General features: G+C 37.9%; 1 protein-coding gene across 4 annotated transcripts in view; it reads right to left on the bottom strand.

Moving 5' to 3' along the window:
* The window catches only part of FGF12 (fibroblast growth factor 12), a 631,141-nt gene that overhangs the window by 220,724 nt on the left and 393,431 nt on the right, over positions 1 to 16,986 (bottom strand). For all 4 annotated transcript variants that reach the window (XM_037838256.1, XM_037838264.1, XM_037838246.1 and 1 more), the window contains one exon: positions 1,037 to 1,147. In XM_037838256.1, the coding sequence (XP_037694184.1) occupies positions 1,037 to 1,147 (111 nt within the window). The remainder of the gene's footprint in view (positions 1 to 1,036; positions 1,148 to 16,986) is intronic.

Raw genomic sequence — 16,986 nt, 5'->3', positions numbered from 1 at the left:
GACAAGAGCATTTTCACACTAGGGATTGTGAATCTTATCTCAAATCTATAACAAGAATTTAAAAGATATTTCACTATAAAATATCAGGCTTGTTGGAATAGCATATAGCACATGCAGTTTGCTAGTTGTAAATCTGACCAGAAAAGCACATCCATCAAAATAGAACTCAACTGGGCAGATATTTGATGAGCACTTACTGTGTACCAGGCACAAAAGGGCTATCAGTGAATACAGACAAACTTTAGGAGACAATATGGCACACTGCGTAATTCTAGAGTAACACAAATTTACCCCCGTGTATTTGTATATGATTATGCAGAAATTGAAAGATACAAGCATGATCACTCCTGGATCTGGAGCTGGTATTTTACATTTTTCCAAAAATGCAAATACACTCCATCATACTGTGAAGTGTTTAGCTATTAAACTAAAAAAATTCAATAAATTAGTTAAAAATTATTTATGATTTACCTTTAAAATTTGAGACCAAAATTATAAACAAAATTCCAGTTCAGGTCCAACAGTCTTTATTATCATGTTATTATTATACTCAGTGTGAAACATTATCACAATATTTAAATTTTGCCCTTAATCAAAATAAAATAACATATACTATACAATGTTTACCTAAGTAATTTTTGTCTACCAGAAACTATGTTCTGAGAATTATTATAATATTTTTATTATTTGATTCCTGGATATAAATGGCCTCTTGTGCTGGCAGGTCTGCACTGTTTCTATGAGTACTTATCATCATCATAACCACCCACTAGGATGAGAGGTAATTCTTATCCAGTGACTGCACTGCACACTCCTTCAAGCCTCCTGCCTTCTCATTTCATACGTAACTTCTCTTCCACACCATCTCTATGCTGTAGGGAATGACAACAAGAAGGGCAAAGGCAAAAGAAAAACACCAGCTTACTCGTAATTAAGCAATGCAAAAGGTAGCCTGATCAGTGTATCTTTAAGTCTAAGAAGCACTGGGCCATACATTTGATTTGTAATTGGGTTGCAGGAAGCTAATGATCCTTACTGTAGTCACTGTTTTCGTCCTTGGTCCCATCAATGGTACCATCTGGGTGCATCTGCAGGAAATATCCTTGCTGGCTGAATAACCTTGTCACAATTCCTTTCAGTTGGGGTTCTGCAAAACAAAATTAAATGAATACTCAAATTTCATTTTGTTTACAAAAATGCACCCTTGCAAACTGTCAAAAAGATTCAGTAAAGGCATAAGTACCAATGGCTTGAATACTGAAATACACATTTGGAAAAGGGGCATTTCGGTCACTTATCTTTTAACTTTTATATCCCTTTCTAAAAGCAGAGCCATAATACTTTGCAGCAGTAAACCAAATGTAAATAAATAAAAGCTAACTATGAGTGGGAAAATACAGAGGCGTGCTAAAAAGTGAATCATCTCTCTCCCTCAAGCATCTGGTGTCTGACTGCAAGATGCCACTGAGTTTATGGTCCCATTCCAGAATCACTGTTTGGGCCAAAATGCCACTGGAGTTCCCAAGCTTCCAGCAGTCAAAATCAGGCTCTGGAAAAATTCTGTTTCTGCTGGATGTCCGCTATCCATCAGAAACTCCAGGATTTTGAAGTTTTCATCATGTTCAGGCAGAAAAGCATGGCTTGGATAAGAACCACAGGCAAAAGCAAAACCCCTTGTGGTCGTAAGATGCCACTGGAAAGTACATGGCAACACAGACTCCACCTTCACCAAATACCTCTTCCAGAAGAGTACTACAAAAGTCATTCTTCAGTTTAAAAAAAAAAAAAAAATCAAGTCATGAATATTTCTCTAAGCAATTCAAACAAGAAGTGATCCTCAACTTTCAAAGCTCTCTACTACACTGATACCACCAAACTGACTTTTGTACATAATATTTGGGTTTTTGTACCTCAGCTAACAAATAAATATTTGAAAACTTCTCATTGTGGTGCTGACTACAAGCAATAATTCAGCTTCTGTAGCATCACTACCTTCATCTCTACTACAGTGTTGGGCAAAAATAAGACTATTCTAGTCCACCTATAGCCCTCATTATTTTTTTTAAATAAGTAGAAAAATTAAAATGCTGTTTCTGGTAATAAAAAATGAGGCAAAGATGGAAATCATATGATTGATCAAAGTACAACATGTTATCCTCAAAAGAACAATCACCAAATTTATGCTAGTTAGCTTCCTTCACCCATTTATTCAATTAATACTTCCTAAAATCCTCTTTTTTTTTTTTTTTTTTTTTTTGTCAGGCAATATGATAGGCACTGAACACATTTCTTTATGTTTAGATCTAAAAGGGAACTGTAATTAATAATTTGATGTCCTTAATTCTTGGGAATGAACCTGTCCCCTACAACATATGTCTATGGTTAGACTTTGCACATATGATTTGATCATACATATTCAGGAATACAGGGCAATGTATAAAGATATCTTGTCCAAAGCAGTCCTATAAAGCAACAGAGAATCCAAGAAAAGTTGGGAATGAAAAAGCTGGGTAATGAAAAATGAACTGAACTGGAAATTAGGCATTCTGATTTAAAACTGTGTATAAAATGTGTGGGTTAAATAAATTCAGTTCACTTCTCTGGGCCTCAATAGCCTTACCAATAAAATTTGGAAGTTAAACCAAGTGACCTTTAGGTCCCTTCTGTGACTTTCTATTTGCTTTGAGCACATTAGAATACTCAGAGCAGGGCAGAAATCAAACAATGGGTTCACCCTTAATGTGTCTCCTTCATGGGCCCACCCCACCCAACATACTAAGGACATCTTGAAGGTGCGCATACCTAGCCAACTAATGTCCTTGCAAACACATCTCCGTGTGCCTCTGCCATGAAGCTAACTGGCTGACAGGCAGCTCCTGATAGGGCTCACTCAGTTCCGGATTTGAAGCCAGAAGACCCAGCTTTGAACCACAATTGCTGTGGGGTCCAGAGCAAGTTATTTAACATCTAAGTCTGTTTCCCTATCTGTATAAGGGGAAAAATAATTCTTATCCTATCTATAATCACTGAGAATTTCAAATGAATAAGTAGTTGTGACAGTATGAATTGGAAAACTCCCATAAAAAATGAAAAACCTAATTAAGGTCTAATTTTTCAAATATGTGTAAGTCAGGAAAGGGAGCACTATGAGAGCAGAGTCTATGTCTCCTGATTTCTATTTTAGTAAAATATTAATTGAGCTTGCATAGTCACTAAACTAAAGGAGTACTGTGGGCTAGGAATAGGAAATTAGAAAAGAAGGGAGGTAAGAGACAACTGTTTTATAATTCACAGTTTATTTCTTATAAGCTTGAGAAGATCACTTTAAGAAGTTACGTTTTCACTGGTAATGAGATGCATGGCAGCTGAGCCATTAATGCCTGCAAATGATTGTTTTCTTTATGCTCCTCTTTCTGTAGCTGTAATTAAACCCTTCGTTTGCCATGGTGAAGCTATCTCCAAGTCGGGGCCCTGGGAATTCAGGTTGGAGACTCCTGTTAACGATAATGAGCATTAGGCTTCAACCCCCATCCCACTTGAGATCAGTGCCAGATCAACCTCAGAGACTCGGTTTAAATTATGTGATGATCCATGAAAGTGAATATCCCACACTACAGAAATGTCCAAGGACACCTGACCATGTATTTATTGATCAAATGCCCTGAGCCTAGGATGTGTCAGAGAAAACTGATAGCCTGCCTGGCATGCCTGAGCCCCTATTACCACCCATCAAACATTACCAACTTTTCTAGGTTCAGTTCAAGAGTCATCTTCTCCACGAAGGCTTGGCTATGATAAATCAAGATCACTTTTACAATCGGTAAAAAGGAACACATTTTGTTGTATTTTAAAGAATGAGGCTAAAAAGTAACACCCCTTTTTGGCACATCTGGCATCCTGGGTAAAATCAACACACACAAATGTTATTTGTCAAATACAATTTAATCTCTTAGAGCCCAGAGATTAGGCCTGGGTTCTAAGAGATTAATAAAATCTGTACTATCGTCAGGAAGCACCCAGCCTAATGCATGAAACGTAATTATATATAATACTAGTGTGAGATAACTGATAAATGAGGGAGAGAAGCAGAATGGCATGATGGCTCCAAGGAGCAAGGGACTGATTCTTTCTGGAAATTTGGTAAGATTTTCACATGCAAAGAAACCAGAGGAAAGGCATTTCCAGACAGAGAAGCCCACGGATGGAGGCACAAAACACAATGGCAGACTCTGGAAATGATACAGTGTCTGCTATAGACGGAATATAGGGTAGAAGTTCTCAAATGCTGAAGTGCAGGTAAGTGAGCGTTCTCACCAAATGTTCACAGGTTGATAATGAAATTTAGAAAAATGGGGTCAATGGCATAAATTTTTTATGATGTTAAATTCATTCAATTTCTATGACTCTTCTTGATTCTAAGTATATGTTCTTCCATTACTCTTTAAATTAAATAGTGGCCATATTATTAGATGGTGAGGGGTTTCGTTTTGTTACCTTTAGTGTTCCAAAGTGTTATCACAAATACTGCTAGCTTTTCACCCAAATCAAACAAAATCAATTTCTTGTTTTTCCTAGGCACCCAGCTATACCATATGTCCTAGCCTCCCTGGCAGTAGGTTTGGCACATGAAGGAGTGTCATATGGAATGTAAGTGGAAGTGAGGTGTACCATTTTCAGCCCAAAGCTTTTAAAAGTAAATGCTCTCCCTCCACATTCTCTTTTCCTTTACACTGGCTGGATTTAGATGACAAAGCTCTACGGGATGTCAGAACAACAAAATGGAAGAATGTTGGGTCTCTAAATAACTAGTGGAGAAAAGCCAGAAGCCATCAGAAATACCCACCTTGGACAGTTGCATGAATAAGAAATGAACTTCTATTGCTTTTCAGTCATTGTACAATTTCTGGGTCAATTTGCTACAGCAACTTATTTTATTTTAATAGCTGGCAAATTAAAAATTTGGCAACCTTATGTTAATTCCCTATTACAATTATTATTATTGGTGTGTGACATTCCATAGCCTGGATGCAAGTTACATGGGGAAATGGAGATAAGATAAACTCTGCAGAAGTCTGATATGACTCCAGTTAGAGTCCTGACTGTAATATTCAGAACTTTAGTGTTTCCTCGGTAGGCCATGTTGGGATCTGTATTTTAGAAATACCTTTCTGGTGTCTTCGTGGAGGGTGACTTGATAGAAGAGAGACAGAGGGCAAGGAAACTAGTTAGGTGGATCTGGTAGAAAGACCAGTAAGGAAGAAGGGTAGTGTAGAATGGACATAAAAGGAGAAAAAGGATTGCCTATAAATGGAAAATCAAATCAACAGGATCAGTGGCATTTTGAGTGAAGGAGAGAAAGAAGAGCTTGTCAAAGAACACTGAGTGGAGAGTGAAATGTTACCAGGATCAAAATTTTAACTATAAGATTACTACAACTTCATCATCAGAATACTGAAACAGAAACTGCATCAACGCCAATCATGATGCTTTTGTTTCTCATTTGATTTACAGACATTTGAAGGATGCTTGAATGTATTTTTACAGTATGCATGCCTTATATGAACCAGAGCTCAAGTATTTTATAAAATAAAAAATTTAATTCCTGCAAAGACATCTAAGAATTTTTAAACATTTAATAAAATAATTAGCGATAAAAAGGAGTGAGCTATCAAGCCATGCATAAATGTAGATGAATCTTAAAAGCATACTGCAAAGTGAAAGAAATCAGCCTGAAAGGCTATATACTGTACGATTCCATTCATATGACATTTTAGAAAAAGCAAAACTATAGAGTTGGTAAAGAGATCAGTGGTTGCTAGGGATTTAGGGAGAGGAAAGGTGGACTATGTAAGGCACTGAGGATTTTTAAGGGCAGTGAAATTAATCTGTATAATACTGTAATGGTGGATAAAAGACACTTATATGTGCTGGTTTGAAGCTGCTATGTACCCCAGAAAAGGTCACGTTCTTTTCATTCATTCCTGAGGGTGAAGACTATTGTGGGCAAGACCTTTTGATTAGATTGCTTCAATTGAGATGTGACCCACCCAGTTCAAGATGGGTCTTAATCCTTTACTAGAGTCCTTTTTGAGAGGATAAAAGGCAGAAAAACTTGAAAGAGCTCAGAGAGAGAAACAGAAGTTTGGAGAGAGCTTAGAGAAATAGCCTCCAGAGGAGCATAGAGAAAATCCCCAGAGATGCTGAGAGGACCCACAGAAGCTCAGAGAGGAGGCCACTGGAACCAGAAGCTGAAAGCAACAAAACCCAGAAGGAGCAGCAGACATCGTCATGTGCCTTCCCATGTGACAGAAGTGTCCTGGCTGCCTGTGGCCTGTTTTCAGAGTAAAGGTATCATCCTATTAATGCCTTAATTGGAATATTTTCATGGCCTTAAAACTGTAAATTTTAATAAATTTAATATTTATTAATAAATTTAATAAATATTTATTTATTTATTTAATAAATTATTTATTTAATAAATAAATTATTTATTTATTAAATAAATAATAAATCCCCATTGTAAAAGCCAATCCATTTCTGGTATATTGCATTCCGGCAGCTTTAGCAAACCAAAACACTATGCATTGGTCAAAACTTTACAGCACAAAGTGTAAACCTTAATGTATGCAAATTAGAAAAAAAAAACAAAATGTCTTTGGGGAGGTTGGGGATCCCAAGATGGAATAGAATCTAACTGTATTAAAATTATGTAATAACTTCACTGACCGGAGTGAAAAGAAAAGGTGCTGACCTAAGCGGAGTCTGTAAAACCAAAGACAAAAGGAAATATGCATAAGTACTGTAGTCTCATTGACAAAATTGTTTTCCAAGAGGATATAGATTAACAATTCTAATATCACTATATGTATGTGTGTGTGTGTGTGTGTGTGTGTGTACAGGAATTGAACAATTAAGTACATGAATATAAATGGCGGGAGACAGATGTCTCAATGTTGGATGGGGAAGTTACAGAAAAGCAAGGGGAAGCAACTAGAATAATCCATGTGGTACTGGATTAGAGTTGGAGACATCAGTACGAACTCATGTCCAGTTAAAATAGATACAGATGGTTACATACAGAAATATTTGTAGGTAGGTATATACACACTGGTTAGTATATGTGCAGACATTTCCTTCCTTTCTCAGTTGTGTAGACTTAGAAACAACAATATTCCAGTAGCAACAAGCACACCTACCACCTAAATCTTGGTTTCTAACACACACAAAAATCAGGATTCCTTGGAGAAATGGGGCAGGAAATATACAAGATGAGCTTGGAGCATCCAGTAGTGCCAGAAAGCACAGAAGTATTAAAAACAGAACCACACACACAAAATGATAGGAATACGGCAAAGCAACCCAGAGGCCAACTGAAAGCCCCCAACAGCCAAAGCTGGAAAATTTTTAGCAAAAATAAACAAATAAATAAAGTATTGGATTATAGCCTAAAGTATAAAACAAATATCAATGAGTCCACTCTCTGATACAAATAAATGATAGAATAAATAAGTAAATGGGGGGAAATAGCCAAATAATTTCTGTAGGTACTTCACTGTCAAGGAGGTAGAACATAACTCCCTATTCCTTCAGTGTGAGCTGTGCATGCAGACTTCATTCCAAAGAGCACAGTACTGAAACTGGGGGGTGGGGATGGGGGTGTAATTTTATAGTGGTGAAACCTGACAAACACAACCTCAGCCAGATGATCAGGGTTAATGTCAATTATGATAAATCATATTGACAGTATGTACATTTGAAATAATGAAATGAGAATGGCACTCTGTGGTCTTACCACAGCCCAGTCTAATCATGAGAAAAACATCAGACAAAACCCAGTGAAGGACATTCTACAAAATACCTGGCCTCAAAACTGTCATCAAAAACAAGAAAAGTCTCAGAAAATCTCACAGTGAAAAGGAGCTGAAGGAGATATTATGACTACATGCAATGTGGTATTCTGGATGCGATCCAGAACTGAAATGGGACATTAGGTAAAAACTAAGAAAATATGACTTGGTGGTCTTTTAGTTAATCATAATGCATCGATATTGGCTCATTAATTGTGATAAATGTACCATACTAATGAGAGATGTTAACAACAGAGAAAACTGGGTGTGGGGCATATCTGTACTATCCTCACAACTCTTCTGTAAATGTAAGACTACTCTAAAATTAAAAATTTATTAAAAATTAATAATTACAGGCAAAAAAGCAAGTAAGATGTTTTACCCTCAAAGGGGTTGGGTGGGATAGAAGGTAAACGATGTGAACTCATGTTCAACACTGCTTCCTTTAGGATGACTTGGCAATTTGAAAAGCAGGTTTAAATTCAAAACCACAGAGAAAAGCTGAGACCTTAAGGAGCTTTCTAGACATTTATGCTGGCTTGAAGTACAGTGCTGTAGAACAGTTACCTAGGTACACAATAGAAACCCAGAAACCAGACAGAGGCAAGGGGGCCAGATCACACATCTCGGGATGAATACCAGATTACAGAAAATAAAATGAATTTTAGAACTGGAAGGAATCTTGGAATCTAACACATTCCTTCATCAATTGCAAAGATGAGGAAACTGAGGCTTAGAGAGAGAAAACGTCTTAGCCAAATTCACCGAACCAGCAAGCGGATGAGTTAGGACAAGAACTTTGTCTCCTATATACTGAGTAGAAATAATTGTTTTCTTTCCAAAGAGTATGCAAGACACAGTTCTTATCTCATGCAAGCTAGGGGGCTGGGGGATCAAGAAGGTAGAGAAGAAAGAAGAAGGTGGGGTATTAGCTCCTATTTGTGGCATCAGTTATTAGAGAGCAGGGTGATGAAGAAAAAGGATTATAGATAATTTTGCAAGAATTATTATCTATGTACCTGTGATATTAAATTAAAATGTTTATCTAGGGCCAGCCTATTTAGGATTTGTACCCAACTTGGAGAAAGTTTGCTCATGTAGGCTATAATCTAAAATAAAATATATAACAGTTTTCAAAAATTTGTTATCCAAAATCTGATTATGAGTTATCCAAATTAATAGTACTCATTATAACAACAATGGTCTTATTTTGAATCAATCTACTTTGTACCTGCATGCTCCTAGAGATTTTACTACAACTTTATTTACTATTCACAATAGCTGAAAGTGTAAGGTAATCTTTTCTGATGTTTCAGATGAGATTGAGATTCAACAAAACTGCATCACTTGTCTGAGGTTACAAAGCTAGTAAATAAAGAGGCAGGTCAAGCTAGAGAGTGTGTGGTCCTAGCTATCCTCCTGTACTATGTCCAGTCACGTAAGAGCAACATCAGCAAACTGGAACATATCCACAGGAAACAGAGTCAAATACAGAGGGCACAAGGGACTGTCAGATGAAGAATGGCTGGATGAGCAGTTGCTATGCAGCCTAGAGAAGGGAGGAACCAGGGGGGATGCAAGGGCTATCTTTACATTCTTGAGGGCTACCAGGAATAAGAAGGAGTCAATTTGTCCTGATTGACTCATGGGGATAGAAATAAGGCCAATGGGTGGAAGTTAAAGGGAGGCAAATAAGAAAGAACTTTGTGCAAACTGTATTCGAGGAGAGGCCAGGTGGCTAAAGGAAAGAGTGAGTTTTCTGTCACAGACATAGCTAGCTACTGGGGAGAAAAGAAAAGCACAGGTCAGAGCAGCTGTGAAACACACGGATGTCTGCAAAAGCTGAGGCCTTCTGAGTGTCAGTGCAAGGTCCTCTCCAACCTGATGTCCCAGATTTGGTACACGTCCAGATGGCCCAGTAAATACAATTTAACTTCTGTTTCCTTAGTTTGCACCTAAGACAGGGAATTGAAAATACTGTTTACCAGCCATTCTGAAAATGCAAAGTTCTTTGTAAATATTAAGCATTGATTGTGGAGCACATTTGATGGGGTTTTTAATCAGTCTCTGTAGATTTACAAATGGCCCCTCAGTATTAAAGTTCAATGTTGCCCCCTTGAACTAAGATTGAAGACACTGTTAAATGTGATTCTTGTCAAGTACTTCTAAGCCCTCAGACTATTAGGATTGGAGGGTGTCAATGAACAGATACCTTTCTAACCAATCATAGCTAAAGAGTATAACACTAGGGCATATTCACATACCATAAATCAAAGACACAGACAAATTAGAAATGGGATACTGTAAGATATTTGAAAGGAAATAGAACTTATATGGGTTTTGAACATAATCTAAAACATATAACCACATTGATATATGGAAATTCATTATAAATACATGTTGTTTAGGAAAAGAGAACGCAGTCTGACCCCTTTGTTCACTCAACAGACTGCAGTGAACAGACATAAAGGAACACCATGTGGAAAACTGAAAGCATAAGGCCACAAACATGTTATCGTGGCCTGGCAGAATCTGATGAGTGGAGTAAGGAGAATCACGTGCTTCCCTGTGTCCTCAGTCCATCCAAACATTAAACAAAGGTGTGGAAGACATCAGCAGTTACCTACCTGAGGAGAATGGATCTCCCCACTAGGTGTTAATATTTGCAAGAGGACTCCCTATCTCTAACAGCACATCTATTTTTTAAATCAATAGATACTAATGGTACTTTTCATTTTAACAACAAATATTTATTGAGCACCTGACTCTGTGGCAGTTTATTCTTCTAGGTATACAGTATATAATCAATGGGTGTGCTGGTAAACCAGATCTTTAACAAACAAACAAACAAATAGGAAAACAACTTATTTTCTTGGTGCTAATTTCCAGATTTCCATGGTGTAAGTATCCCCACCATGGCCGGTTTAAAACTACCACTTGACATCCATGAATGCAGAATTTGGAGCCAGGAAGAGATGAGCTTAATAGGTTCCAGCAGAGCACACCACTGGAGGCAGCAGTCAATAAAACAGAAAGCTTACATTGTGGTAAAAAGACAGAAAACAAACAGATAAGCAATTAAATAAAATTATTAGTTATACTGATATTGGTATAAGTGCTATGATGAAAACTAAAGCAATGAAAGACAACAGACTGTACAGTGGATGGATGTGCCATAGTGGATAATATGGTTAGAAGACAGCATTACAGAGACAAGAATGAAGAGAAGGAGCAAACCACGAGGATATCGCAAAGAAAATTCCAGGCACAGGGATCAGCAAGTACAAAGTAATCCTAACATTGAAAAGATGAAAAAACTGTTATATTAGATGCCCTCGAAAGGTCCTTCTTCGAGATCAGGAATCAGCAAACTACAATCCTGTGACTGCCTAGTTTTACAAATAAAGTTTTATTGGAACACAGCTATGCCCACTCATTTGCACAGTGCCCTTGGCTACTTCCATGTTACAACAGCAGATGAGTAGTTGGGACAAACTCAATGACCTTTAAAGCCTAAAATATTTACTAGCAGGCCCTTTACAGAAAATGTTTGCTGATCCTTGCTCTAGACGTTTGCTTATTCAGGTCCCTCTGCCTAAAACACACAACCCCTACCTTCCTCCTCCGTCTGAAATGCCTCCTCAGCCTTCTATGCTCAATTTTCTTCCCCAGGGCTTTCTCTGACACCCTGAGGGAAAATTAATCCCTCTCTCTTCAGAGGTCCCTTGTGCACAGGTTAGGGGAGGATTCACCACACTCAATTACACAGCTGTCTCGGCTACTGAACTATGAGCATCTCAAGGGCAAGGACTTGAATTATTCATCACTCTCTGGCAGCACCTTGCACAGTGCCGGACACAGGGCAGGTAAGGTGCTCATATTTGAAGGAAAGAAGGAAAGAGGTATATCTGGCATTTTCCATTGTCACCTGTGACTTTCAGAGGAGTTTCTCATTTGTAAGAATGACCTGTTTTAATACAATGCCTCCAGGTTTCAGTCATTTCTTTCTGTTTCAGTCTCAGACCCTCCCCTCTGTATACAGTCTGACAAGCATAGCAGCATCCTCCATAAGCTGCAGAGTCTCCAAATCCCTGAATTGCCTCACACTTCAACAAGAATCAAGTGACCTTGAGATGGACAGTCCTTAACCTTCAAGCTGCCTCAAAGCTTTTCCACTTCTTCACTGAAGCAGTCTGATCTGGGGAAGACACAAGAAGGAGGGCAGGGAAATTGAGCTAAGATTTCATATCCAATAGTGATGGGCTTTTTGTACTGAGCCAGTTTTATTCCTCATACCATTGGCCCCCTCTCTACCAAAATCCCCTACAATATGCTTGTGAAAATTTAAAATAACTCAGACACCATTTACTGACTTCCAGCACGCACTAGGTGCTGGGTACAAAGATGAGTAAGATGCAATTCCTGCCTTGAAAGCACCCACGGCCTAATCAGGGAGGCACATACAAAACTTATCATTACAGAAGTGAACATGAAAAGGACTGTCATACAGGAACAAACCAAATGCCATGGCATCACAGAGCGGGATGTTAATTTTATCTGAAATGCTGAGTTCTGGGACAAGAAGCAGTTAAGAAAGGCTTCAGAGATAAGCAACGTTCTAAACTTCGCCTTGCACAGGCAGGAGGATTTTGTTTTGAGAAACATCAGCAAGAGCAACAGCACAGATGGGCACAGGAGCTGAGCATGGTCAGGGGCCCGGAAAGCAGATGGGTGCAGCCAGAGCCTGGGAAAAGAAGGGGAGGCCAGTAGAAAGGAAAAGTGGGTCCAGAACACTTGAGGGGCCTTAAACAAAGCTAATAAGCTATACTTTATCCTTTAAACCAATGACCATAAAACTTTTTTTGATTATACATCCCTTTCTATAAAAAAAATTTTAAATATACAGCCTCCATATACGTTTATTATTTATAAATTACATGTATATACTGCTCTGTTAATTATGTATACATTATAAATCAAAGTAGAGATTTTAAAAGGATATCAATACTAAACATAAACAGAAGTTATAATATTTTCTTTCCACACACCAAAGGACTGTCCTGCCCCACATACTGCAGAGACCATTACATAATAAGGAAATGGAGATACTGAAGTATTTTAAGTTAGGGGATGAAATTTTCAGGGCAGAACTTTACAAAGCCAAACTGGGGAAAGATAAAGAAGGAGGAATTAGAATGGGGTGATACTGTGGTCATGGAAATCACTTAGGGAATGAGTACATATAATAAGGGCCTTAGGTAGGCAGTGACAGTGCGGATCAGAGCTGTCAGTCTAAGGACTGTGCTTGGTATGCTAATATTTCAGACACTTAGTGAAGAGATTTGCAATCTCCCTCCCTAAGTCCAAATCCAACATTAGGGCCCAAGGGAGCCTCATTTAAGTATAGGAAACCATGGAAGGTGTGGGTGAAGGAAAATTCATGTGGAGCATTCTCAGGAAGCCGTATTATTTCTTTGTATTTCTAAGGATTTCTGCTTATGTAAGAGAGTTTCATTCCGGTCAGCCTCTCTGAGTCACAACTCATTGGTCTTTCTCAGACTGTCACCACCCAGAGAAGTAGACCTGAATAAACAAGGTATTTCAGACAGCTCAAGAATGAGCTCTGGAAAATTAAGACAGCAAGATGTCTCAAACAAGCAGATACTACTAGAATCTGAAGATCTGAGATCCAGAAAAGCCATTCAAGATGATCTAATTCAAGGCTCATTTCACAGATGAAGAAGCAGAACACCACGCGATAGGGAAACCCCAGTGGCAGCACATCTCCCAATCTCTGGAGACGGGGCTCTTTAACATACTTTGCACTTTGTTTTGTGTCCCTCAAAATGAAAACCATTTTTCATACTTCCCAGTGAGTATCTGGCCTTGTCCCAAATTAGCTGCATGGTATCCAGAAAGCTATTTCATTTCTTCATGCAAACTCAGCATCTTGGGAAATTGTTTGAGTGACTAAGATCTATTTCTGAAGGCCGTTCTAAGGTATAAAGAATACGCATTATAGTGTTCTATATGATTAGGAAATGGCCACACTTTTATGGTAGATTTAGCTTTCAGACAGAAATACCGTGGAAGACAGACCAACGGTTAGGAACAACAGAAATGGGCAAATTCTCCTGAGTTTCAGTCACAGATAATAACTTCTAAGTACTTAAGGCATATATCAGGCACTTTATGTGGATAATCTCTCAGAATTCTCACAGGAACGATTTGAGGCTGACTCTATCGTCAAGAAACTGAGGCTTACAGAGGTTAAGTCACTTGCTCTAAACCACAGAGCTACTAAATGCCAGAGCTAAGGATTTGAAGCCAAATCCTCCTCCTCTACACATTCTCATTACTAACCACCAATTGTCTTTTGAAGAAGTCTAACATGTTCATATATCTCTCTTCTTTAGCTGCAATCAACCCACAAGAACTGTGGAAATCCATGAAGCAAGGGGCCAGAAATAAACAGCAAACATTAAACTGTAGTTGAAGATTTGGCTTTTGGTCTCCTGGTACAAAAAAAGGGAGAAGGGGAGTATAGAAAATTACGTGCACACCGAAAGTCCTCTCTAATAAAAGCTTTCTCACTTGGCAGAGGAAAACTTTCTTATCTACTCTTAAAGCCTCTTTTTTCAACACACACATCTTTGGCACAAGAAATAAATGGACAGGCTACGTTATTTGGAGAACACAGGCATGACAGTTCCCAGACATCAGAGTAGCTGCACAAATGTTGCACCTGTTCTAAAATGGCCCCACATCTCATAGGAGATCCGTTCATCCCGGGTTGGTAAGTCTGGGGAATCCCCTCATATACCACAAATCCAAATTATCTGTAGGTAAAATGGGATTTCTGTCTATAGCATATACCAAGAAAAATCTGCAGAGTCAACCAAAATGAGCTCAACTGGTAATAACACTTTCTGGAAAAGAGCATTGGAATTCCAAGAGCAATATCAATCAGCCTTGACTCAGGGGCAAGTTCAGGCCAAGCATGTGGCCCACTGGGGTGTGCCAGCCAAGGAGACACAGATATCTGGGGTCTGATCCCATGATTTACTTCTTTCCACCCCAGTGCCATCACTGTTGTCCAGGGCATCAACAGCTCCTGGCTAGATTCCTCTAACAGCCTCTTCACTATCACTCTTACCCCTTTTCCCTTCAAGCCTCACAACTGTTAAGGTAATATTTTAAAATATAAATTGGAGCATGTTACTCTCATGCTTAAACCCTTTAATAGCTTCTTATTTCATTTACAATAAAACATCAAACCCTTAACATGGCCTGGAGAGCTTTTGCACCATCTGGCTCCTGCTTACCATTCCATCATCATCTCAATTTATTCTCTCCCTGGCTCACTAAGCTCTAGGCACATGTGCCTTCTTTCTGTTCCAACCTAACACTTTGTGCACATGCATTTCCTTCTTTCTGGATTGATTCGCTCCCAAAGTAAATTCAAGTCTCAATTTAAACATCGCTTCTTCATAGAGGTCTTGCCCAGTCCCCACCCCAATCTAAAATCTGCCTCCATATTAATCCTCTGTCAGCATGCTAAATTTCTTTTTCCCCTTCATAGCACTTATCTCGATTTGTAATTAGATATATATTGCTGTTCATTTGCTTAATATTGATTTCCCCTCCATACTATAACATCTGTGACGGCAGAGGCCATGTTAGTTTTATATATCAAGTTTATATGCTTGGCATACTGCCTACAAACACAATGCAAGAAGCAAATACATATTTATTTATTCAATGAACTGGTTCTTCTCTCTGAGCTTCCAGTATTGGAACTGTTCCAGGGTGAAAAAGCTATGATCCCCAGAAACCTAGGGGATTCAAAGACAGAATTAGATACAAGCTTTTTTCAATATTTTAGAATTGAAAATAAAGTATTTTTAAAAGATTATATCATCACCAATGTATTTTAAAAAGGATTTTTTAAAATTTCATTTAAAAATATAATCTATACAAACTATATCAATGAAATTAATTTAACCTGATACTGCATGGCACGAAAGAAAACTGGACATATTTTTATCAAACATGGATAATATGCTCGGGATGTAGGTATGAATTGTGTGTTATACCCCAAATTCAGTTTAGAAGGCCCTCAGGTACATCACGAGACCAACTGAAACAGAGGTATAAGCAACTGCCACTGTGAGTGATAATCAAGAGTCAGGAACAGATGCTAAGAGCCCATGGACAAAGAAATGATCCAGTGTTCTCAGATCTAAGTGCCATGGCAATACTCTCAGGGGTGCTCCAATAGTAGACATTCATGTACCAAAAAACTACTTCTCTCACCAACTCCAAATACAGTCTGGGGTTCAGTACAACAGGGACTCATCTACCCATAGCTAATGATTAGCCCAACCAGATTTTAATGGCATCCATAATCTATAATTTGTTTAATGTCAACAGTTTCTCATTACTATGCAAAGCAAAGGCAAGATTTATTAACAGTAAATTTTTTCAATGGTATGTTTGTTTGGAAGAATGACCAAAAATTAAAGAATACACTGAATTTTAACTACATATTACAGAACCAAAATTAGAAAAGAAAACTAAGTTTTATTTGATGTTTCAAAATCTTGCACTTTGTTTCATTAAAAAAAATCAAGTTTTAATTTTAGGACCTGTGTTTCGTTTGTGACACGATAAGAAAATAGACTTGAAGCTCTTTGCAAGCATGTATCCACAGATAACTCATTCTGCATGTGAATTGTCTTTATTGTCATAAATGGAAAATCAAATTTTATAGAATGTTTGTGAGACATTTTCTTTTGACTTTGATAGTGAAGCTCTAAAAGCTTCTTCATGTGCCATTTAACTTAAGTTTTGCTGTAGATTATCTTGATTCCAATTTGAGGCTTTATTATAATTTCATCTATTCATTAACTGTTTCATTTCTTTGAATTCTCTTATTAATATGAAATATTTCAAACATACAGAAAATGTAGATATAACAATAACTCACAATAGGCACTTACCATGAACCAGGGGCTGTTAAGTGAATAAGCACTTACTCAATATTTGCAACAGTTCTATGAAGTCAGAATTCTTATTTTTTTGCTTGACAGAAGAGGAAACTGAGGCACAAATAAGTTAGGTAACTACCCAAAGTCCA

This window comes from Choloepus didactylus, chromosome 1 (genome assembly GCF_015220235.1).
Source record: "Choloepus didactylus isolate mChoDid1 chromosome 1, mChoDid1.pri, whole genome shotgun sequence".
NCBI classification, from domain to species: Eukaryota; Metazoa; Chordata; class Mammalia; order Pilosa; family Megalonychidae; genus Choloepus; species Choloepus didactylus.
Note: the sequence above shows the minus strand (reverse complement) of the source record. Positions and strands in the feature narration are given on the sequence as shown.